The sequence below is a fragment of the Rutilus rutilus genome (genome assembly GCF_951802725.1).
Source record: "Rutilus rutilus genome assembly, chromosome: 1".
Lineage (NCBI taxonomy): Eukaryota > Metazoa > Chordata > Actinopteri > Cypriniformes > Leuciscidae > Rutilus > Rutilus rutilus.
The window spans coordinates 69,112,698-69,137,543 of record NC_140209.1 but is presented as its reverse complement, the minus strand read 5'-3'; the positions used below and the strand labels follow the sequence as shown (position 1 = coordinate 69,137,543).

General features: G+C 43.4%; 2 protein-coding genes across 2 annotated transcripts in view; one reads left to right on the top strand and one right to left on the bottom strand.

Annotated features, from left to right (window-relative positions):
* The window catches only part of LOC311295206 (protein NLRC3-like), a 129,382-nt gene extending 107,845 nt beyond the window's left edge, over positions 1-21,537 (top strand). The window contains exon 9 of the mRNA XM_084416445.1: positions 21,370-21,537. Within this exon, the coding sequence (XP_084272571.1) occupies positions 21,370-21,412 (43 nt within the window). The 3' untranslated portion in view covers positions 21,413-21,537. The remainder of the gene's footprint in view (positions 1-21,369) is intronic.
* The window catches only part of LOC311295271 (NACHT, LRR and PYD domains-containing protein 12-like), a 60,918-nt gene that overhangs the window by 11,632 nt on the left and 24,440 nt on the right, over positions 1-24,846 (bottom strand). The window contains exon 8 of the mRNA XM_084416557.1: positions 3,895-4,068. Within this exon, the coding sequence (XP_084272683.1) occupies positions 3,895-4,068 (174 nt within the window). The remainder of the gene's footprint in view (positions 1-3,894; positions 4,069-24,846) is intronic.

Sequence of the window (24,846 nt, the reverse complement as noted above, 5' to 3'; positions counted from 1 at the left end):
CAAATAAACAAACTGCTGCAAACAGAATCTTCAAGCAGCAGACCTTTCAGATTTGGTGACGGTCAGGTGGTACACTCCAACAGAAAGGTGAAGCTTCCCGCTAAGATCGGACTAACAAAATGTCACATTGAAACGGAAGTTGTTCCTGTTGATATTCCTTTACTGCTGAGCAAAATGTCTCTAAAGAGAGCAGGAACTGTTTTAGACATGGAGAATGACAGAGTTGTCATGTTCAAGCAACCAGTGCCTCTTGAGTTCACTAGTTCGGGACACTATTGTGTTGACATTAGAGATGGTAATACTGAAGCGGTTACCAATGAAAGTGAAATCCTTGTCGTCACAGCAGAGATGTCTACAAAAGAGAAGCGTAAAGTTCTACTGAAGCTTCACAAGCAGTTTGGCCACGCCTCCGCAGACCGGCTGCAGAGGCTCATCCTCAACTCTGGAAATACTGACAAAGACTGTCCAGTTATTCTGCAAGAGATCATCCGTGACTGGGAGGTATGTCAAAGATATAGCAGGACCAAGCCCAGGCCTGCAAAAAAGGTTTGCCTTTAGCCTCAGAGTACAATGAGACGGTGGCAATGGATCTGCATGAGCTGGAACCTGGCGTATGGTACCTCCACATCATCGACCACTTCACACGCTTCAGTGCTGGAAACATTGTGAGAACAAAGAAAGCCTCGGAGATCGTCAACTCCTTCATTCACTCCTGGATAAGTGTTCATGGTGCCCCCAAACGAATATACACAGACAATGGTGGCGAGTTCAACAATGAGGAGATAAGAGAGATGGCAGAAAAATTCAACACTGAGATGAAGATACAGCAGGATACAGTCCTTGGAGCAACGGGCTGCTGGAGAGACACAACATGACACTGACTGAGATCCTCCTTAAGGTGAAAAAGGAAAACGGGTGTGGCTGGCAGACTGCTCTGGACTGGGCTCTAATGGCCAAAAACAGTATGATCAATGTGCATGGTTATAGTCCACACCAGCTTGTGTTTGGTCACAGTCCTAATCTTCCCTCCGTTTTGGTTGATAAACTGCCTGCTCTAGAGGGCACTTCTATGAGTACTAGAGTAGGACAGCACCTAGCAGCATTGCATGCTTCCAGAAGAGCATTCACAGAGGTGGAATGCTCAGAAAGAATAAGAAGAGCTTTACGAAAGCAGCTCAGGCCTACAGATGAAAAGTATGAGACAGGAGACAGAGTGTACTACAAACGAGCTGACAGTACAGAGTGGAAAGGCCCTGCTGTAGTTATCGGTCAGGATGGCTCTGTAGTGTTTATCAGACATGGTGGGATTCTTGTCAGAGTACACCAGTCCAGGCTGAATAAAGTCAATACACAGGATGAGGATAAACCTGTACTACCTGATATTCCTGAAAATAGTAAAGAAAATGAAAACGTAATACACACGGATGTGTCAGAGAATTCAGATGATGAAATGAGTGTTAATGGAGACGTGCAAATCCCTGAAAACACAGAAACAGATGATAGAGAAGACGTGAGACAAACTAATGAGACGGAGAGTGATGTTACTAATACAGTGGGTTCCACTGGTGTCAAACTGAGAACAGGTCAGACAGTGACATTTACAAACAGAGAGGATGGTACTAAGCACACTGCCAGAGTTTTAGGCAGAGCAGGAAAAGCAAAAGGTCAATATAAAAACTGGTACAATATGCAGTATCTTGAACCAAATGGCAACGAGGGTCAAAAGGAAGCTTTAGACATGTCACATGTTGATGATCTTCTCACTGAATGTGAAAACACTGATGCTGATGTACTCATTACTAAAGACATCTCTTTTGATGCTGCTAAACAGCAAGAGATTGAAAACTGGCAAAATAATAATGTTTACGAAGAGGTCACAGACAAGGGTCAAAAATGTATTTCTACTAGATGGGTCTATACGTTGAAGGACACTTCTAATGGTATTGTTCCCAAAGCTCGCCTTGTGGCGAGAGGTTTTGAAGAAGTCAATATTCGTGAATTACAAAAAAATTCTCCCACATGTGCATCAGAGTCACTCAGGCTGCTGTTAGCTGTTATTTGTCAAAACAAATGGAAAGTAAATTCTATGGATATTAAGTCTGCCTTTTTGCAGGGAATGGAACTCTCAAGAGACATTTACATTCGTCCTCCACCAGAAGCAGGCGTGGACAATGCGTTGTGGAAACTAAAGAAATGTGTGTATGGACTTGCAGACGCTTCCCTCTACTGGTACAACAAGGTCAAAGAACTCATGCTGAACAGTGGTGGTAAAATCTCACGGGTTGATCCTGCAGTGTTTTATTGGCAGAATGAGCAGTCTGAGGTGACAGGAGTACTGGCATGCCATGTGGATGATTTTTTTTGGGCAGGTTCAGAGCACTTTGTAACTAATGTCATCCCTGTACTTAAATCTGCATTTCACGTGGTTCGTGAAGAGCATGAGAGTTTTTCATACGTGGGGATGGACATTGCTACTGTGGGTGGTGTAGTGCAGGTGCATCAGCACAGTTACATTGAAAACTTACAACCAGTTCACTTACAGGCAGCACGTGCTGTACAGAGAGAGGCTCCACTAAACGAGAAAGAAAGAGAACAACTCAGGTCCAAAATAGGACAGATTCTGTGGGTTGCTAAACAAACAAGACCAGATGTTATGTTTGACACATGTAGCCTAGCATCCAACATTAAGAATGCTACTGTTCAGTCCATACATGAAGTGAAAAAAGTGATCCGTAAACTTAAGTCAAAGAAGGTCACACTTAAGTTTCAACACTTGGGCAACACTGATGATTTGAGTTTGGTGGTCTTCAGTGATGCTTCACTAAGCAATCTTCCAGATGGAGGTACACAGGGAGGGGTTTTAATTGCCCTCATGGAAAAAACAGGAAAGTTCTCTCCACTGTTTTGGCAATCTAAGAAAATCAGACGTGTGGTAAGAAGCACGCTGGCAGGAGAAACCCTTGCCATGTCAGATGGTATTGACAATGCTATGTTCTTGGCTGTGCTCTACTCTGAGCTTACCACAGGTAAAGCTGATCTTAATGCTCTCCCCCTTATTTGTGTCACTGATAACCATTCCCTGTTTGACGCTCTTAAGTCTCCAAAACAGGTCACAGAAAAGAGACTAAGATTAGAAATAAGCGGTGTCAAAGAGCTCCTACATGCTAACAAAATCAAAGAAGTGCATTGGTCAGAAGCCAAGTCACAACTTGCTGACTGTTTGACGAAGAAAGGTGCTTCCTCACTTATGCTTCTTAAAGCGCTGTATGAGGGTGTATGGAAACTGTAATATCTGGACTATTGAGCATTTATCTTGGTACAGTTTTTTTGTTTAAATACTCAAGCTCACTTAAATGTTACTCTGTTCTGAAAATAGTTTGTATTTGGTGACAATGTTTTATATGTCAAAGTCACTCCTTCATTTTTTTTTATTTAAAGAAGAGAGGGAGATTGTTAACTTCATGTGCGAGGGAATGTATTATCGCGAGAGTTTACGAGAATGTATTATCACGAGAGTGGGCAAGACTTGTTGTGCTTCCTGGGGGGTTTTGCGGGGAAATAGAGAGTGTGGAGTAATAAAAAACTTTCTGTGGAACTACGTAGTGTCTTTGGCTATTTTCATAAGATGGAGGTCTCTTAAAGAGTATGTTGGGAAATGAAGGAGGAAGTTCCAGTACTATGTCTTTGTGAGGTTTCTACAGCTTCTATAGTACCAGAGTCTATACATTATTTTCTCAACACATTCTCACTAACAACTCGTCTGGATGCTTTGTCAGGACTGCTTGGTGTCATTTTTTAACACACTGGGACTCCTTCAGTGTTCAAAAACTATTAAAAACTCTCAGTCTCCCTCACATACACACCAGCCAGGATGATTCTTACTGATCCACTTACTTGAGTTTGTCCAGTGTGCAGTCTGGATGGTTCATAGCTTCAGAGAGCAGCTTCAGTCCTGATTCTCCTGGGTGATTGTAGCTCAGATCCAGCTCTCTCAGGTGTGAAGGGTTTGAACTCAGAGCTGAAGCCAGAGCAGCACAACCTTCCTCTGTCACCAAACATTGAGATAATCTACAACAACAGTAAGTGTCCATGTCAGTGTGCTTCATTTTTAGAGAATATACACTACAATAAACAACACGGCTATTCAACCCATCAATTATCTTTACAAGGACCTCTGATTGATTACAATTAGTGATGCTGAGATTACCCAATTTCAAAATTGGCTGTGATTACAATGGTCACGTTATTAAGGCGAGACACTACAGGTGAATAGGGTAAAATTTTAAAATAATAGATATCACCATGAAACTTCCTCAGTTCATTACTTACACAAGTTCATAAAAAAAATGTTTTACAAGTTTTTGAAATTTGTATGTTTAATTATGCAAATTAGGTATTATCTCATTAAATATGTGCAATTTTGCATATTTTTTCAGTAGATATATCTGAAAATATGATAAAGCCAGAAGCAAAATTATTTTTTCATTTTGATTACACACAAGATGGAAAAAGATGTTCAGAGGGATTTCAGGATATATGCTTTCATTAACTAGGAAATCAAAATATACTGTCCATAGCCTTAAAATATCGATTTTCACCATTTTTTTTTAATTAAAATGTCACATAAATCAGGCCAGGAATGATTTATTAACAAATCCCTCTGAACAGATCTTCAGAATACTGCTAAGTGTATAACTGGAAAGTTTGGTGTACACAGGTGCTACATAGGCTGAGATGTTTCTACTGGAGAATGACAAAAAACGCAAAAAAAATTTTTTGCGAAAATGGCAGTTAAAGATTTAATAGTTCTAAATGAGATTTCGTCGTTAGCTTTAAATCCCCCTTTGGACATTCACGATTGGTTACTGATAGAAAGGAAATGCCCATATTTGGGTTACATAGCGTTGTGCATGAGACTCAGAGCTTTACAACGATCCCGGACATGACAGACTTCAGTGAACAGACGGAGCTCGGCATGTCGCGTTGGAATACTAACTTCCTGGTAAATTCGGGAGAAACTTACTGCCGCAAGTAAACAAAATGTAATAAAATAAACATCGTAATGTATATTTTCAGCGTTTTCTTTATAGCAGCTTGAAAGAATACATATTGAAGGAGTAAACTCGGCCAAAATCTCAAAACTGACCACTGCATGAAAAATCGATGTTTTTGCCTGCCGTGTCTCGCCTTAAACAGTAAGAATTTGGAAGCTATGTTTAAAAATAAATAAAAAAATAAATTAGTCTTTCAGACTTGTGTGTGGCGTTTTTCATTGGTCACGTTTCTCTGAAAACAATACGCGCTCCGACACAGAGCTTCATGAGAAATTGCGCTGTGTACTCGACAAGCGCTTTGAAGCATCAGTGTCATATGTGACATCACTAGTGAGTACCTCCATTGCTCCTGGTCATTACACTTCATGTATAGAAGTAACCATCATAACTACGGCCCTACTTGACTTGGACCCTACTTGTGTGTAGTTGGAGTTCTACACACAGAGCAAACATGCTTTTACCTCAACCGTTCCCCTCACAATCCAGTCATCATTGGTCTACCTTTTCTTCAGAGACACAATCACATACATTAGTAACTGTCAGTATTGCACACAGCATTTTTTTTTGTACAACCCACCACATGCCTTCTACAGCCACTACCCATTCCTCGATGACCTTGGTCACACATTGCTATTGATTTTTTCACTGAATTCCTGGCCTCCCAGGGTAACACCATTATATTAACAGTCATTGGTCGTTTTTCTAAAGCACGTCGATTAATATTTCTACCCAAGCTCCCAACAGCTTTCGAAACAGCAGAATATCTCTTCCACTACGTGTTTCGCTATTATCGACTACCTGAAGATATTGTCTCAGACCGGGGGTTTCCAGTTCATATCTTGGGTCTGGACGACCTTCTTCCGCCAATGTAAATATAAACCTCACATCAGGATATCACCCACAATCGAACGGTCACACCGAATGCCTGAAACAAGAACTCAAGGTTTCTTAGAATATACTGTCAGCAGAATCAGTCGGACTAGAGCCGCTTCTTACCCTGGGCAGAATATGCTCAAAATTCTCTTCAGAAACCCTCCACTGGCATTAACCCTTTCCAATGTGTCCTGGGATTTCAACACCTTTTATTTCAGTGGTCAGGGGAACCCTCTGAGTTACCGTCCGTTGACGACTGGCTCTGACGGAGCGAGACGGTATGAAACCAAGCACACATCCAACTTCTGGGTAAGGCGGAGTGAACTGCGATGCTAATCGTGTCTCATGAATGTGTTTTTTCAGTCATGCACAAAATACCAAAATCCAATGTCAGGATTTTCATTAAGTAACAAATTAAATTTCGATTTGTTTTTCACCAAACACTATCATATACCCCTAGAACATTTGGAATATAAGACGCGTCACATGGGACCTTTCTGTGATACTTTTGCATCTTTTTTTAAGCTTGATTCTGGTCGCTATCTGGTCGCATACAATGAATGTAGCAAAATTCAAATGTGCAAATTGAAAATGCATTCCGAGCCAATCACGTCCCCGCCCCGTCAATCACTGCATCAAGGCGGGGCTCGGCAACAGGTAAACATACGCAAATGTTCGCGTGGGAGCGCGCAGACGTTAGTGCAGAGAGGAGACCCTGAAGCGGAATGAATGATCATCGTCAGAAGAGCCGAGTGGTTCTGTGAAAGAGGTTTATGTTTTAAAGAAAAACGTCCATTGGACAAGCTAGATATTGTGGAGAGCATACTCTTACCTGTATGGAGCAGAAATGAAACATTAATGCTCTGCTGTTATTGTCTGATGCTGGACTGTGTAAATGATGGTTTTTATATAAAATATTCTCATTGTTTGATGTATGCTTATCTTTATTTAGGCCAAATTTAGGAAATTTAGGCCAAAGTGGGCGAAGATAAAAATCTTAATTCAGTCAAGAGGTTTTCTCTTTTGTTGCTTTATTAACAGAAAAGGTATAGGTCACCTAAAAATGAACATTTTGTCATCATTTACTCACTCTCAAGTTGTTTTAAACCTGATGTTTAAATTGAACATAAAAGTTTTTGAAGAATGCAGGTAACCAAACAAGTTCTGGTCCTCAATGACTTCTAAAAGTTTTTTTTTGTGTGTGTGTGTGTACTATGGAAGTCATTGGGGACCAGCAACTGTTAATACCCACATTCTTCAAAATATCTTCTTTTGAGTTAAACACAAGAAAGAAATTAATACAGGCTTGGAACAACATGAGAGTGAGTAAATCATGACAAATTATTTTGGGGTGAACTATCCCTTTAAGGACAAGCGACAGCATGTTTACTAGGTCACTTTAAGACCTGCACGCATCTATAAACACAAACAGACATCAGTTAACTCGAATCTGATTTTCTCTCAGCTGTTTTCGTTCACTTTAGACATAACCAACTGTGTTTATGTAAACCTTGTGTGTATTTGGCAGTATTAGCACAATCAGACGCGAAAGATAAAGTCCAGTTTGGCGCTGTTTGACAGTGCGCGCTAGGGTGGTCCTTATCAAGTCCAAGTAATATTAAAAGTTGCTGCAAATGAACTACATTTTATTGAAATCAGAGCAACACTGACGTAACAACAATGACAACAATCTCAAAAAATGCACAAAGTTTTCAACAATCCCTCATTTCTGAGCCAGTGTTGACTTTTTGCAGTCTGGATAGATCCGTCTGTGATCTTCCACCACATGAAGGAGAAACTGCAATTGTTCTTCAGAGTGTGTGAGATAGCCATTGTATTCTTGAATCAGAGCCACTCCTCTCTCGGCGTGATCATTGACTACTTTCATTGCATGGTTGCCTGTGCCTCCTGATAATCTGCTTGATTCGGCCAAAGTTCCGGGTCAATTTCAAGGAACGTAATGTGCTCTAAACCCAAACAATAACCAATGTGATCATCAATAGAAATATGTATTGATTCCACCAGGAAAGGTAAATCTGCTAAACCGGGTCATGGATGGATTAATTTGGATTTAGTTTCTACAATTCGAGGGTTGAATCTGGATCGCTGATCGATTGCTCCTGTCTGCCTCGCTGCCTGCTGTGAGTGTGTTTGCTTCGGTGCTGTAAGCTCCGTCTTAGCCTCGTATTTCTTTGTTTTGAACCATCATTTACTACAATTTGTAGTTGTTTATACTAAATACAGCTTACCCAACATCTCAGATTGACATCGCTAGCTTCCATTACTACTAGCACAACACGCTAATTCGCTACTGCTAGCCTGTTAACGCGCCACCCGTGCGCTCAGCTGTTTTATTTATTTATTTTTCTCTCGCGCGCTCGCGCCTTTGAGTTAATAAAAGCTCAGGTAAGTAATAATCAGTCAACAAACACGGTGAGTAATGTCTTGTCCTGTTATTGTCACTTGCACTTCATGTCACATGTTTAGCATAGACTTCTCTGTTGGCAATGTAGGATTTATATGTGATAAATGTAAGGAGACAGTTAGGCTGACAGAGAAGATTTCAGAATTAGAGACACGCATCCAAACTTTAATTGAGGATAGTAAGAGTGCTAGAGCTTTAGATACTATTTTGGATGCGCATAGCATAGTGAACTCTTTACATGATTCGGTTCCAGCTGAAGTAGAGCCTGTGCAGCCGGGCAAATGGGTGACAGTGAGGGATCGCTCTAGTCGCGGATCAAAAAACCACTCTTCCGTTCCGATTACCACAACAAATCGATTTGCCCCGCTCAGTGAAACACCCACTGAGAATTCTGTTGATTGTGCCCTAGTAATTGGTGATTCGATCACACGGAACGTGAAAATAGAGACACCAGCGAACATAGTCACATGTTTGCCGGGAGCCAGAGCGCCTGACATCAAAGCAAATTTAAAAGTGCTGGCTAATGCTAATCGTAAATTCTCTAAGATCATTATTCATGTCGGCACTAATGATGTTCGACTCCGCCAGTCGGAGATCACCAAAATTAATATTAAAGAGGTGTGTGAACTTGCAAGTACGATGTCAGGCACTGTAATTTGCTCTGGCCCCCTTCCTGTTCGCAGGAGTGATGAGATAGTTAGTAGATTGTGTGCACTGAATCGCTGGCTGTCTGAGTGGTGTCCGCTTAATAATATAGAATTCATAGACAATTGGAAAAGTTTTTGGGGCAAACCTGACCTGTTGAAAAGAGATGGTATTCATCCCTCCTGGGATGGTGCTGCTCTTCTATCTAGTAGGGGTGTAACGATACACAAAACTGACGGTTCGGTACGTCCCACGGTTTTGACGTCTCGGTTCGGTTCGGTTCGGTTCATTTAGGTGGAGTGGGGGGTTTAGAAAGCTAAAATTGCTTCTTTTTTTTTTAAACAGTGCTTTAATTAACAAATTGTGTCCTTGTCTTTAAATTAATTCAATCACAAGTAAACGTTTCGCTAGGATAAAAAAAAATGTATCTGCTAATGCTGTAAACTATATAGGAGCCCTTACTTGCACATTACTATAACATTAAAGCTTAACAACAGAGCCTAGACTTTTAGCCTAAATTCAGTTGCTATTTATTTTTAGATATAATAATAATCAACACTCAAGTAACAAATTGTATGACAACATGTAAACTGCACATAAGGCAGTTTTTACATTAACATTTTTACTCTCATTTATTATTGAAATATAATCATTTACACAGTTGCTGTCATTTTCATGACAGATATTTTAAATAATCAAGATGTCATTAACAGGTTAAGTAAAATATAATATATAGGTTAATATAGTGCATTTATTTAGTGAAAGAGTTCATTTCCTTAGCAAACTAACAAGCTGTGGACACTGAATGACTTGCCTGAGGTAAATAAAGCTATGTGAAAAACTAAGTGTTTTATTGACGTATTTCCGCTGTTGAAACACTGACTGAGCGATTACACGAGTTATTATGCCTTTCAGTAAGTATACTGTATCTTTCAACATACCTTCAGGTGTCCATTCATGTTTATTCTGTAACTGAGTAAGAGAATCGCGTTTACTCGCGCTCCGCGCTGCCGCTTTAAATGAGGAGCCTAGTGCGGTGATCTGTCACGCCACATCAAAGAGCGCCAAAACGACATTTAATGTTTGAATTTCGTGATCAAATAGACAGAATTTGAAAGATTACACCTTGCTTATTATCGAATGTAACAAACACTGAGCTTATTGCGATTAAATGTGGTTAATGGTGGTTAGGCAGCGCTGTATTCGTTGTGTAAACATAAGACATGAGGTCCAATGAGCCGGACAGCAGGGGGCGGGGCGGGCGTGTTCGGTACGCCATGAGAGTATCGCGATTCGTATCGTGGGTGGTGTATCGCGGTTTTTCGGTTCGGTTCGAATATCGTTACACCCCTACTATCTAGTAATATGGCTCATAGTCTTAGAGCTCAAACATGACAAATTGGGCACCAGGTCAGGAAGCAGACAGACTGGCTAAACCAACCGTCTGCTAGCGGCCTCGCGTCACCCAGGTCAGATAAATCCCATCACATAGAGCCTCTTTCAACTAGCTATCATCATATAGAGACTGTGTCTGTTCCCCGATTTTGGAAATCCAAAAAATGTTTAAACCTATCTAAGGTTAAAAATTTAATTGATGTTCAACAAATAAAAAACCGCTATAATACAGATGAGCAAATGCTAAAGCTTGGGTTGCTGAATATTCGATCGCTTACTTCAAAAGCACTCATTGTTAATGATATGATTTCAGATAATAACCTAGATGTGCTGTGTTTGACAGAAACCTGGCTAAAACCAAGCGATTACATTACTTTAAATGAGTCCACCCCGCAAGACTACTGTTATAAACATGAACCTCGTCTTAAACGCAAAGGGGGTGGTGTTGCTGTAATTTATAGTAATATTTTCAAAACCACTAAGAAATCAAGTTTCGAATATAATTCTTTTGAAGTGTTAGTGCTTAATGTAAAAATATATAGTATAAATGATAAATCACGTTTGAGATTTGTGCTGGCTACTGTATACAGGCCACCAGGGCACCATACAGACTTTATCAAAGAATTTGCGGACTTTCTATCAGAGTTAGTATTGGCTGCAGATAAAGTACTAATTGTTAGTGATTTTAATATACACATCGATAATGAAAAAGATGCATTGGGTTTGGCATTTAAAGACATTGTAAACTCAATTGGAGTTAGACAACACGTGTCAGGACCTACTCATCGTCGTAATCATACTCTAGATCTAATATTATCACATGGAATAGATGTTGATGCCGTTGAAATTCTGCAGCAGAGCGATGACATCTCAGATCATTATCTAGTCTCGTGTAAATTACATTTAGCCAAGGCTGCAAAGCCGACTCCGTGTTACAAATATGTTAGACCTATCACTTCTGCTACTAAAGATTGCTTTATTAATAATCTTCCTGATCAGTTTCATCATTTTAGCATCCCGGATAGCTTAGAAAAACTTGATATTGCAACAGAAACTTTTAACTCTCTCTTTTCCAGCACTTTAGACACAGTTGCTCCTTTGCGCTTAAAGAAGATTAAAGAAAATAATCCAACGCCGTGGTACAACGAGCACACTCGGGCCCTTAAGAGAGCAGCCAGAAAAATGGAGCGCAACTGGAAGAAAACAAAATTAGAGGTATTTCGCATTTCATGGAAAGAGAGCTCGATTGCTTACAGAGAGGCTTTAAAAGCTGCTAGATCTGCTTATTTTTCAAACCTATTAGAAGAAAATAAACATAATCCTAGGTATTTATTTGAAACAGTGGCTAAACTAACGAAAAAGAAAGCTTCAAACACAGAAGGTTCCAAACAGCACAGCAGTAATGACTTTATGAACTTCTTCACTTATAAGATTGATAATATCAGGGATAAAATTATAACTATGCAACCGTCTACTACAGTATCGCATCAGGCAGTGCATTGTAGTCTCCCTGAGGAAAAATTTGATTCATTCATTGCTATAGGAGAGGAAGAATTTACTAAACTCGTTAAATCATCTAAATCTACAACATGTATGTTAGACCCTATACCGACTAAGCTAATGAAAGAGATGCTTCCAGAGGTCATAGATCCTCTTCTTAATATCATTAATTCATCTTTGTCTCTAGGATACGTACCAAAAAACTTTAAGCTGGCTATGATTAAACCGCTTGTTAAAAAAATGCAACTTGATCCTTCAGAATTAGTCAATTACAGGCCGATCTCGAATCTACCTTTTCTGTCAAAGATACTAGAAAAGGCAGTATCTTCACAACTATGTTCCTTTCTAGAAAGAAATGATATCTGCGAGGATTTTCAGTCCGGATTTAGACCATACCATAGTACTGAGACTGCTCTCGTTAGAGTAACAAATGATTTGCTCTTATCATCCGATCGTGGTTGTGTCTCTCTATTAGTGTTACTCGATCTTAGTGCTGCGTTTGACACCATTGACCACAACATTCTTTTAAATAGACTAGAAAACGTCTCGGTTACGTATGTAACCCTCGTTCCCTGAGTAGGGAACGGAGACGTTACGTCGGATGACGACGAATGGGGTTTCGCTTAGAAATCCTATCATCTTCGAGTATTAAAACACGAGCCAATGGCAAGGAAATGCCATGGGTCTGCGGAATTTGCATAGCGTAACTCCGCCCCACCCTGGGGGTATAAAGGAAGTCGCGAGCAACATGCAGATATGTCTTCGCTGAGGAGCCGAGACTGAACTCAGGCGTTCCAGCGGTACAGCGGAAGTGGCAGGGAGACGTAACGTCTCCGTTCCCTACTCAGGGAACGAGGGTTACATACGTAACCGAGACGTTCCCTTTCGTTGTCACTCCGAGTTACGTCGGATGACGACGAATGGGGTTCCCGTATAATCACGCCACCTCTCGACTGTCTTCCAGTGCCCTGCGTAAGTCTGAGCTCCCTGTCGTGAGACTGGCACGGACGAAGGACTCCTACTTAACACAGGAATACCAAGGTACACTGGGAAGCATATCTCAGTGGAAATATGCAATCATGCCCAACCCGAAGGGGGGGACTTGGAAAACACATATGACCCCGAAGGGCTGCATACGGAGTCACTGGGGTGTCCAGCCGCAGGCAGAGCCGGATTAACGCAAAGGCAAACTAGGCACGTGCCTAGGGCCCGATTGGCGGGATGGGGCCCAGACAGAGGGACAAAAAAAAAAAAAAAAATTAAATGTCCTATCTACAATTTATTTCAAAATGTAGCCTATTAATCAACTAAAAATAGTGACGATGTTTATCTTAACCATAGACTGTTACATTACGTCACATTAACGCCAGCCCATGACTGTATAGAGGCGCCAGCCAGTTTAGTCCGAGGGGACGTCAGAGGCGATCAGAGGCGATCAGAGGCGGTCAACGAACGCATCCATCAGGTGCTGCGAGTGCGAAGCAAAAGCAGAAATAGGCTCGCAAAGAAGCACAGCTCGTAATGCAGGTCATCGATTTTGGTGTGATTGCAATGTATTTTAAATATAAACTTGTGGGCTACTGTAGATCAGCGTCATTTCTGGAAAAATCATTCACCGCTTTGTGAGTTTAAAAGAGCGCGCGAGCGTCATTAACGTGCCCAGACGCGACGCTTTGAATTTGCGCGTACAATCAATGAATAACATCGCGTCCAGAGCTGACTAGTAAAAAAGCTACAAAAGTAAAAGACAAGACGTTTGTATTCAAAGTTAAAAAACCAACACACTGCAACATTTTTAAATGTTTCAAATAAAGGATCTCATATCTATGGGTCTATATTCTGATGCTGATGATTAGATAATACCCTGACATCATAGCCTATACGAATATTAGTTTAGATTTTTTTTCCTGCTCAGTAGCGAACGTGTCTTTCTCTTCCACTTGATTTGTGTATAGCATATTTAAGGTAGCAATGCAATACATAATAACATATTACTGATATTAATAATATGACAATATCTGCAGTCAATATTGATTAAATGGGAGGGAAAAATCCTGCCCATAACGCAGAAAAATTATAAAAGCACGTTCATGTTCATCTACTGAAGTGGTATTCTGGAACTGTGAATAAACTGAATAAAACAGCAAAATAACAACAAGAACAATAACATCTTCATTAAACAAAAAAGAGATTACCTTAGATAAAGTTTGATAGGCTACCAGTAACAAGTCTGGACCCATTACTATTTTTAATGTTTTTGAAAGAAGTTTATTATTATGCTACAAGCCTGCATTTATTTGATCAAAAATACAGAAAAAAACAGGAATATTCAGCAAGGATGTGTTAAATTTATAAAAGTGATATTGAAGACTTTTTTAAAACAACTTTTTAATAATCAAAGAATCATGAAAAAAAGTATCACATGTTATAAAATAAATATTAAGCACCATTTCTAACATTTGATAATAAATCAGAATATTATAAAGTTTTCTGAAGGATCACGTGACACTAAATTCAGCTTTGCATCACAGAAATATATTTTAAAGTATAGCCTAGTAAAATAGAAAACCATTATTTTAAATTGTAATAATATTTCACTATATTATTTTTCTGTATTTTTGAACAAATAAATCCAGGCTTGATGAGCATAAGAGACTTCTTTCAAAAACATTACAAATAGTAATTTGTCCAAACTTATGTACTGTGTAAGTAAAAATATACTACATTTAAAATTAAATGTTGTATAAATAAAAAGGTTAGGAATCATATTTGTTTCAAGTGTGTTTTATTGGGGGTGGGGGGGGGCCTCCAACATGAATTTTGCCTAGGGCCTCCAAATGTCTAGATCCGGCCCTGGCCGCAGGTGGAATATTTCAACCCCAGGGGTGGCAAGGTGGCTTGCCAAGGGAAAGACACATGCTCAAAGAGGCTTACAGTGGAATACACATGTGGGGGTCGCCCGGAGGGGGAACCATGCACATGGAGGCACCTAGCCAAGCGCGAAAGCTGCCGGTGGCATAACTCTGGCGTTGACGTCAACAGTGCTGGAGGAGACTCAGGGCTTATGAGGCTCACCTGAGGAAATATCGCACGTATCCCGTCCGTGGAGAGGAATGGCGAGCAAGCGAAGACACCTGAGCAGAATCTAGCACCGGCTAGTTGAAGCGAGTACATGAGAAGAAACTGGCTCAACTCGGAGATTGTAGAATCTCGCGAAAGTATTAGGTGTCGCCCAGCCTGCAGCTCTGCAGATGTCTGTTAGCGAGGCGCCATGCGCTAGAACCCAAGAGGATGCCACACTCCGGGTGGAGTGGGCCGTCACACCAAGGGGGCACGGTCGACCTTGCTGCTGGTAAGCCAAAGCAATGGCGTCCACTATCCAGTGAGACAACCTTTGCTTCGAGAGAGCCTTTCCCTTCAGCTTCCCACCATGACAGACAAAGAGCTGGTCTGAGGTCCTGAAACACTGCGTTCTGTCTACGTAAGCACGGAGGGCGCGTACTGGACAGAGCAGTGCCAAGGCTGGGTCTGCCTCCTCCAAGGGCAGCGCTTGCAGGTTCACCACCTGGTCTCGAAAGGGTGTGGTGGGAACCTTGGACACATATCCAGGCCGGGGTCTCAGGATCACGTGAGAGATAGCCGGCCCGAATTCCAGGCACGCTTCGTCAACCGAGAATGCCTGCAGGTCCCCTACCCTCTTGATGGAGGCCAATGCAACCAGGAGCGCTGTCTTCATAGACAGGAACTTAAGCTCCACTGATTGCAGAGGCTCAAGGGGAGCACTCTGCAGGGCAGTTAGAACCACTGAGAGGTCCCAAGAGGGAACGAGAGGAGAGCGAGGAGGATTTAGTCTCCTCGCTCCTCTCAGGAACCTGATGATCAGGTCGTGCTTCCCCAGAGACTTACCTTCAACTGCATCGTGATGTGCGGCAATAGCGGCAACATACACTTTCAGGGTGGAGGGAGACAGCCTTCGCTCCAACCCTTCTTGCAGGAAGGAAAGCACAACACTGATCGGGCATTTCGTGGGTTCTTGCTGTTTAGAAGAACACCAGTTGACGAAGAGGTTCCACTTCAACGCATAGGCATGTCTCGTGGACGATGCTCTAGCGGAAGTGATGGTAGCCACCACCGCTGGTGGTAGGGTACTCAAACCTACCTCCTCCCGTCCAGGAGCCACACGTGGAGGTTCCAAAGATCGGGACGAGGGTGCCAAAGGGTGCCCCGTCCCTGAGAAAGCAGGTCCTTCCTCAGAGGAATTGGCCAGGGAGGTGCTGTCGCGAGGAGAACTAGTTCTGGGAACCAGGTGCGGTTGTGCCAATACGGGGCAACCAATATTACCTGCTCCTCGTCCTCCCTGATCTTGCGCAAAGTCTGCGCAAGGAGGCTCACTGGGGGAAACGCATACTTGCGTAGGCCCCGCGGCGAGCTGTGCGCCAGTGCATCCGTGCCGAGCGTGCCCTCGGACAGGGAATAAAACAGGTCGCAGTGGGACGAGTCGTGGGAGGCAAACAGATCTACCTGTGCGTCTCCGAACTGATCCCAAATCAGCTGGACCGACTGGGGATGGAGTCGCCATTCTCCAGCGAGAGGCCGAACTCGAGACAGCTCGTCGGCCGCCTGGTTCAGGTGTCTCGGGATATAAATGGCTCGAAGCGACCTCAGATGCTTCTGACTCCATATAAGGAGGTGGCGGGCGAGTTGCGACATACGGCGGGAGCGTAGACCACCTTGATGGTTGATGTACGCTACTGTGGCGGTATTGTCTGATCGGACTAGTACGTGTTGACCCTTGAGCAACGCTCAAAAGCGGTGCAGGGCAAGGCGTACGGCCAGCAACTCGAGGCAATTGACATGCAAAAGGCGCTGAGGACCTGTCCAGGAACCTGCAGCAGCATGTCCATTGCACATGGCACCCCAGCCCGTGGTGGAGGCATCTGTGGAGACAACAACATGCCTGGAAGCTCGTTCTAAGGGCACTCTAGCCCGTAGAAAATTGAGGTTCGACCACGGGGTGAAGGTCTGACGGCAGGTCGGAGTCACTGGGACTCGGAGCGTGCCGTGTTGCCATGCCCACCTCGGGACTCGATCGTGAAGCCAAAGCTGAAGCGGTCTCATATGAAGCAATCCGAGTGGCGTTACTGCGGCTGCGGATGCCATATGCCCCAGGAGCCTCTGGAATAGTTTCAGTGGAACCGCATTCTTGCCCTTGAATTGGCGAAGACAAGTCAGCAGTGACTACGCGCGCTCGCTCGTAAGCTGCGCGCACATGGCGACCGAGTCGATCTCCATACCGAGAAAAGAGATCCTCTGCACGGGGCAGAGTTTGCTCTTCTCCCAGTTGACCCGAAGGCCCAGACGAGCTAGGTGCCGGAGCACAAGGTCCCTGTGTTCGCAAACCTGGTCTCGAGAGTGAGCTAGGATCAGCCAGTCGTCGAGATAGTTCAGGATGCGAACCCCGTGTTCGCGTAGGGGAACAAGGGCTGCCTCGACAACCTTCGTGAAGACGCGAGGAGACAGGGCTAACCCGAAAGGGAGAACCGCGTACTGTATGCCTGTCCCTCGAAAGCAAACCGCAGAAACGGTCTGTGTCGAGGAAAAATGGAGACATGGGAGTAGGCGTCCTTCAGGTCGATCGCTGCAAACCAATCCTGCGGCCGCACGCATTCGAAAATGCGTTTGGCCGTGAGCATCTTGAACGGCGTCCTCTTTTTTGAAGGGAGCGGTTCAAGACGCACAGGTCCAGGATTGGTCGTAACCCACCGGATTCTTCGGTACAATAAAGTAGGGGCTGTAAACCCAGACTTCATTTCGGCTGGAGGGACAGTCTCGATCGCACCCTTCGCCAGTAGGGTAGCGACCTCCGCTCTCATGACAGGGGCATTGCCACCGGCCATAGTGAGCGGATTCCCCTGAGGCGGGGAGGAGACCACGCGAACTGAATCACGTAGCCGAGCCTGATGGTTCTCCGACCCGGCGGGACAGTCCGGAAAGCTCTAGCCAGGCCTCCAGAAACTGCGCCAGCGGGGTTATTCGAACCACAGACGTACTGTCGGGGGTGCAGCGAGGCGGAATGACCGGCCCAGGCGTGGGTGGCATAGCGGCCCGGTGCGGGGGCACGGCCATAAACCGCGTCCTGCCAGAGGAGGCCAGGGGAGGACCAGCGTCCCACGGGGGCGTGCTCTGGCAGGGGTCTGGCGACAGAGGTGGATGAGAGGAGCGTGGCCCGTGGGCGGCGCGTGCTGTCATCCACAGCCTCTTGGGGCTCAGAGAAAGAGCATTAGTTCTTTTGTAGAGATCTTCACCCAGCCCTCAAGCGGGGGAAGGAGTGGTCCTGCTACCAGCTCCTGAAGAACTGAGCCCTAACTCCAAGCTGCCTGTCTCAGGTTTGTGCTGCTCAGCCAGGTGTTAGCCGGCTAAGGGGCAGAGACAGGCGGTGCCAGCCTCCAGCGACCCCCTTGTGCTCAGGCCAGTGAAGGCTCGAGGGGAGGAGCCGCAAGGAGGCGGCGTCGGTGGGAAGCAGACTAAGCAGACCACACCGACGGATGACCGTCAGTGCAGAAGCCTCAGTCTGCTTGTGGATTGATCGAAGACTGTTGGGCGCAGTCCTCAACCACCCCGCCGACCAGGCTGCCCGCCTCAAGGTGCTGCTTAGGCTGGTGTGGCAGTCTAAGGGGCGGAGACGGGCAGCGCCGCCCTCCTGCGGCTTCCTCCTGCTCAGGTCCGTTTGCAGGCCAGAGGGGAGCAGCCGCATGGAGGGGGGCTTGGCGGGAAGCAGACTGAGGAGGCCGCACGGATGGATGACCATCGGTGCCGGACCCGAGTCTGCTTCAGGTGGTCGAAGCCACACCGCCAAAGAGCTCAGCCTGGGACATGGGGGAGCTGAGAAAATGAATTCTCAGACCCTGCCACATCAACCTGGCTAAGCCCATGTCTGGACCACATAGTGGACATCACCTGACCCAGGATCACGCAGGTACCGATGTCGCCCGAGAGCGAGGTCAGTAGTGTGCGTGGCGGAACAACCAGGCCGGGCATGGGAGGCATAGCGTCCCAGCGTAGGGGCGTGGTTAGAATTTCCGCGTTCTGCCAGGGTTGGCCAGGGAAGGACTAGCGTTCCACTGCGGCCGGTTCGACAGAACTCCCGGGACAGCACTGCATCGAAGGCGCAGGCGACACACAGCACTGCATGACCGTGCCACTGTAGTGACAGGGAACATACAGACCATGATCGCCGTGCGATCGAAAGCAGCGAAGGCGGAGGACACCCGCGGGCCGCGAAAGTCACGTGGAGTCTCGCGCAGCGCAGGCGTCCTGATGCACGTCCGGGAGAAGCTTACAGCGCTCGGGGGGAGGGCGGGGCCACTCCAGCCGATGCTTTCAGCTGCCCGGGAAAGCATGGCTGACAGCTCTGGATCGGTCCCGGCAACGATGGCACTACCGTGGGAGGCAACGCAGTCGAAACTTCATTTCCAGAGGAATCAAGCCCGCCTTGTGATGCTGTGAGTGCATGGTCTGCGATGTGGAGGGGGGTGTGGCCCGAGGAATTGAATCGTCGGTTGTTGTGCCACACCAAACCCTCAGATCACCCTGGCCACCAGCCAAAGTATCCCTTCTCGAGGAAGAGATAAATTGGGGTGTGGCAGAGGGGACTCTACTCACATGGAGATCATTGAGTCTTGATCTATAAACATCGCGATGGTCATGTCCCCGCAATGAAAACATGACTCATCAACGAGCGCTGCCAAGCGTGATAAAGCCCAACACGCAAAACAGCGCTCGCGACCGTTAGGCAGATGACTGACGCACACACATCCAGAAAATACACGGGCGAACCGTCTTGAAAAAGACGTGCCGCGTGCAGCTCTTTTTAGAGAGTGGAAAAGCTCAGCAGAGTGCTGAAGCACCCAGGGAGAAACACACTCACTGTCGGCAGATTACTGCACAAACCAGCAGCAGGAAATGCGATCTCGCTGGAAGCGCCGTCACACCAACACACTGAAGAGCCGCTCGTCTCGAAGAGATTTGAGATGACACTCAAAAGGCTTGTGGAGTGAAGTACTGAACTTGGCTCCGAAGCGAAAACATATCTGCATGTTGCTCGCGACTTCCTTTATACCCCCAGGGTGGGGCGGAGTTACGCTATGCAAATTCCGCAGACCCATGGCATTTCCTTGCCATTGGCTCGTGTTTTAATACTCGAAGATGATAGGATTTCTAAGCGAAACCCCATTCGTCGTCATCCGACGTAACTCGGAGTGACAACGAAAGGGAACTATGTTGGCATTAGTGGAATTGCACTAGCATGGTTTAAATCATACTTATCTGACCGTTATCAGTTTGTAGCAGTAAATGAAGAGATGTCTTATCAATCACAAGTTCAGTATGGCGTACCACAGGGCTCAGTACTAGGACCGCTGCTGTTCACTCTGTACATGCTACCATTAGGAGATATCATTAGGAAACATGGAATTAGCTTCCACTGTTATGCTGACGATACTCAGCTCTATATTTCTTCAAAACCTAACGAAACTTACCAATTCACTAAATTAACAGAATGCATAGCTGATATAAAAAATTGGATGACTCGTAATTTCCTACTTCTAAATTCTGAAAAAACAGAGATTCTAATTATTGGACAAAAAACTTCCTCACGTAATAACCTAGAATACTGTCTAACACTTGATGGCTGCTCTGTTAAGTCTTCGTCGTCGGTTAGGAACCTGGGTGTGCTCTTTGATACCAATCTTTCATTTGAAAGTCACGCGTCTAGTATCTGTAAAACCGCATTTTTCCATCTTAAAAATATATCTAAATTACGTCATATGCTCTCATTGACAAATGCGGAAACAATTAGTCCATGCGTTCATGACCTCAAGGCTAGATTATTGCAATGCTCTACTGGGTGGTTGCCCTGCACGCTTAATAAACAAACTACAGCTAGTTCAAAACGCAGCAGCTCGAGTTCTTACCAGAACCAGGAAGTATGACCATATTAGCCCGGTTCTGTCAAAACTGCACTGGCTCCCTATTAAACATCGCATCAATTTTAAAATATTGCTGATTACTTACAAAGCACTAAATGGTTTAGCTCCGCAGTACTTGAGCGAGCTCTTAACGCATTATACTCCTTCACGTCTATTGCGATCTCAAAATTCCGGCCAGTTGATAATACCTAGAATATCTAAATCGACTGCTGGCGGTAGATCCTTTTCCTATTTAGCACCAAAACTTTGGAACAGCCTTCCTACCATTGTCCGGGAAGCAGACACACTCTGTCAGTTCAAATCTAGATTAAAGACACATCTCTTTGACATAGCGTTCACATAATACATTATAGACTTCTATAATTCAATATTAGGCTGCATAGATTAGGTCAGCTGGAACCGGGAACACTTCCCATAAATCCTGATGTACTCGTTACATCATGAGAAGAATGGCATCTACGCTAATTTTAGTGTCTTTGTTTATCCCAAGGTTTTCCCGCAGCCTGCCGGATCCAGGCCGTTTCCAGATCTGATGAAGGACCTTCGCCTGGACCCGATGTCAACGCAGTGCTGAAGTGCCAACTAGTCTCTCCCTATGGAGGATCCCTTTCCCACTCTACAGATAACGCGTCGTCGGGAAAACTCAATTTGCGTATCTACCCCGAATAGATAAAATAAAATAGAATTCTGAATCAAAACTATAAGGAAACACCAGTAATTTGTTTAGGCTTGGTTTGCAGGGAATTCCAAACCTGCACACATATATTCAAATGCACATAACTATAGAACCCGTTCTTAATGCGCATCTGAACGCCATCAGCGTTTCTCACAGGTTCGCGTTTAAAGTCTGTGTAGAGAGAATGGTGTCGTCTTGGCGGCCCTAATTTAAAAACAAATGATCGTTGCGACGGAAGCGAATCAATCAAAACTAACTTTAGCTGGAAAATAACTTTATTAAAGAACCGCTATAAAGCCAAAACAATCTTACGTTAAATTATACATTTATCTCTGTAAAGCTGCTTTGAGACAATCTACATTGTTAAAAGCGCTATATAAATGAAAATGACTTGACTTGACTTGACAATAAGTAAACTGAGATATGTATATAAAATAGGAATAAATGGTGCATTAGATGCTTTTATGGAGATTTTTGGGGAATTTTACTTGCCAGGTGCGATACCAATTCAAATGATCTGTTTTTACGAAAATCATCAAAATCTCAGAAAGTTTAAAGCTATTGAGCTACCAGTAATTATTATGTTACTGCCATAAAAATTGGCATGCTGTATTTTCTTATATAAAGGAACAATTTAAAGGGTTAAGAGCATGACAATTGGAGACTTTAAAAATAAGGACCACCCTAGTGTGCGCGCGCTTCGGGCATACACGCTCAGAAAAAGTGCATCATGTCAGAACAGAACGCCAATGAAATGTTTACCCGGCAAAGCTTTAAAGCACGAGCAAATAATTTGTGACAACTTTTGTAATTGCGAATAAGTGCATTATATGTTAATGCTGCATTAACATGTGATGTGAAAGTACGTCGAGTTTTACAGTACTGGGACTGAGGCGCCAGAACTGCAGCTGATAGAATGTGCGCTGTAGCACGATACTATCATATTTCTTCAAAAGCAGATCGTGGAGACATTATGTCGCACTATGTCGTGTGACATATGTTGCACTGTACAGCCCTCCTTCATGCTCATGCAAAGCCTCATTGATGTAATTTTTTTTATTGCAATGTTTTATGTTGAAATGTTTTTATTATTTATTAAAGAAAATTATGCATATCATAACAACCTACTGTAAGCCTATTTAATTCTTAATAAAGAATGCTAAAACAAAAATGCTGCCGACTAACAACAGTCCTGATCAATGTTTTAATTTTACGATCATTTAATTTATTTCACTGTTATGTTTCAGTTATTAAATCTATTAACAAATTGAAACAACACGAAGTATAAGACACATAATCTATTGACTAGGGATGCTCCGATCAGCATTTTTTGCCTCCGATACCGATTCCTGGGATTCAGTATCGGCCGATACCGGTCACAGGTCCGATACTAAATTAAAACAGTGCTGAATTACCTAATAAACAGTATGCCTCACTGTGTGGAAGAGACTGGGATCATTCTTTTGTGAAAGGCATCAGGCAGGCTTGACTTAAACATTACTTTCTTAACTTTATGGGGGGTGCTGGATGGCTAAAATACACATTAATTGCGCAGATATTAACATAAATAAATACATGATATTCAATAAAAATAAAAAGAAGCATGGATAAGATTTATTCATGTTTCTTTTTTATTTATTTTTAGCGATTGCAAAAATAACTCGATTAATCACCATTAAAAAAACCTTGTATGTAACAATGTAATAATTTCACAGTTAATCTCCAAATTAATGTAGAAACAAAGACAGTATATTTTAAATATTTGTCTTAACAGGTAGGTAATATACAGAAATTGAATAAAGTTATCAAACAGTTTGCACTGCATAAATTTGAAATTATATATAGATTAATTCTTATTAAAGTTAGAAAACGTTTTTTTTTATTATTTTTTTTTAATTAGGGCTGGGAATCGATTAAAAAAAATTAACTAATTAATTGCAATTAATTGCATTTCCCCCAAGCTTGTAATCATCAATATTTAAACTTAGAATCACCTAATTAAATGAAACACCACAGGAAAAAAAAAGGAACAGAAAATAGCCCTATATTAAAATAATATTAAACATCAATATATCAATGTATTATTCTTTTTCAATAAACAATCAATCAACATAATCAATTTAACAGATTTGTAAAAAAATTTTTTTTTACTAATTATCAAAATAAAATATAGTCCTACAAAGCTATTATTACCAGAGCATGTGATCAGAGCAGGTCATTTTACCATTGTTGCCCATCATGACCATACCAACTCAGCAAACAGAAGTCTACAGAGAAATTTCACGTTATTTGAGCGGACTTTGCTTTTCCAGTGCATGATCGGTACATGATTGGAGAGTTTGGGCCGTTAACGACAGAGCAGAACATTGAGCAGAGAGCGCAGCAGCGTGCCGACACACACACACAGAGCGGAAAAGACCCGCTCATGAAAGCTGCGAGAGAATGAAACCTGATTGCCGAACACGGAGGGGCGGGATGGCATATTTTCGGGCTTTTCAATAGCAGCCGCAACAGGAAATCAATAAAAAAAAAAGTGCTGCGTCAATTGCGTTATTTTTTTTAACCCGTTAAACATCTCAAATTAATCGCAAAGATTAACGCGTAAATTCCCCCAGCCCTAATTTAAATTATACGTTTATCTCTGTAATGCTGCATCAGCGACGGAAAGTATTATATTACTATAGGTCACTGCCCCGCTTACACTGGGTGTTCTTTAAGGTTCAGTTCTTGGCCCACTACTGTTCATCATTTATATATATCCACTTGGTGACATCATATACATGCATGAACTTCAATTTCATTGCTATGCTGATGACATTCAAATTTACCTCACCACCAGCTCTAACAGAGCATCCCTGCCCGACTCACTTACTGCATGTATCAGGGATATCAAGCACTGGATGTCCCTGAATTTCCTCAAGTTAAAGGGGTCATGACATGAGAAACCAAATCTGCCTTGATCTTTTGGCATATAAGAGGTCTTTGTACCATTAAAACGTCCTGCAAGTTTCATAGCTTAAGACGTCCTCCCCATTATAAACGAATCATTTATTTAATCAAGCTCTAAATACAGCTCGTTCTGGATCCATGGTACGAAGTGACGTCACGGTACGAAGTGACGTAGCAGTCGTTTGCATATGACCGCCTCTAGCGTAGACAACTACGCTTCAAGCGCAAGATAACTACGCCTCATTTCATCATCGCATCTGTCACGCGCTTCACATGTGTTCAGTCGACGTGCAGCGAGTGGGTCTGTTTACAAGAAGATTGCGATGTCACGCAGATGTGCTG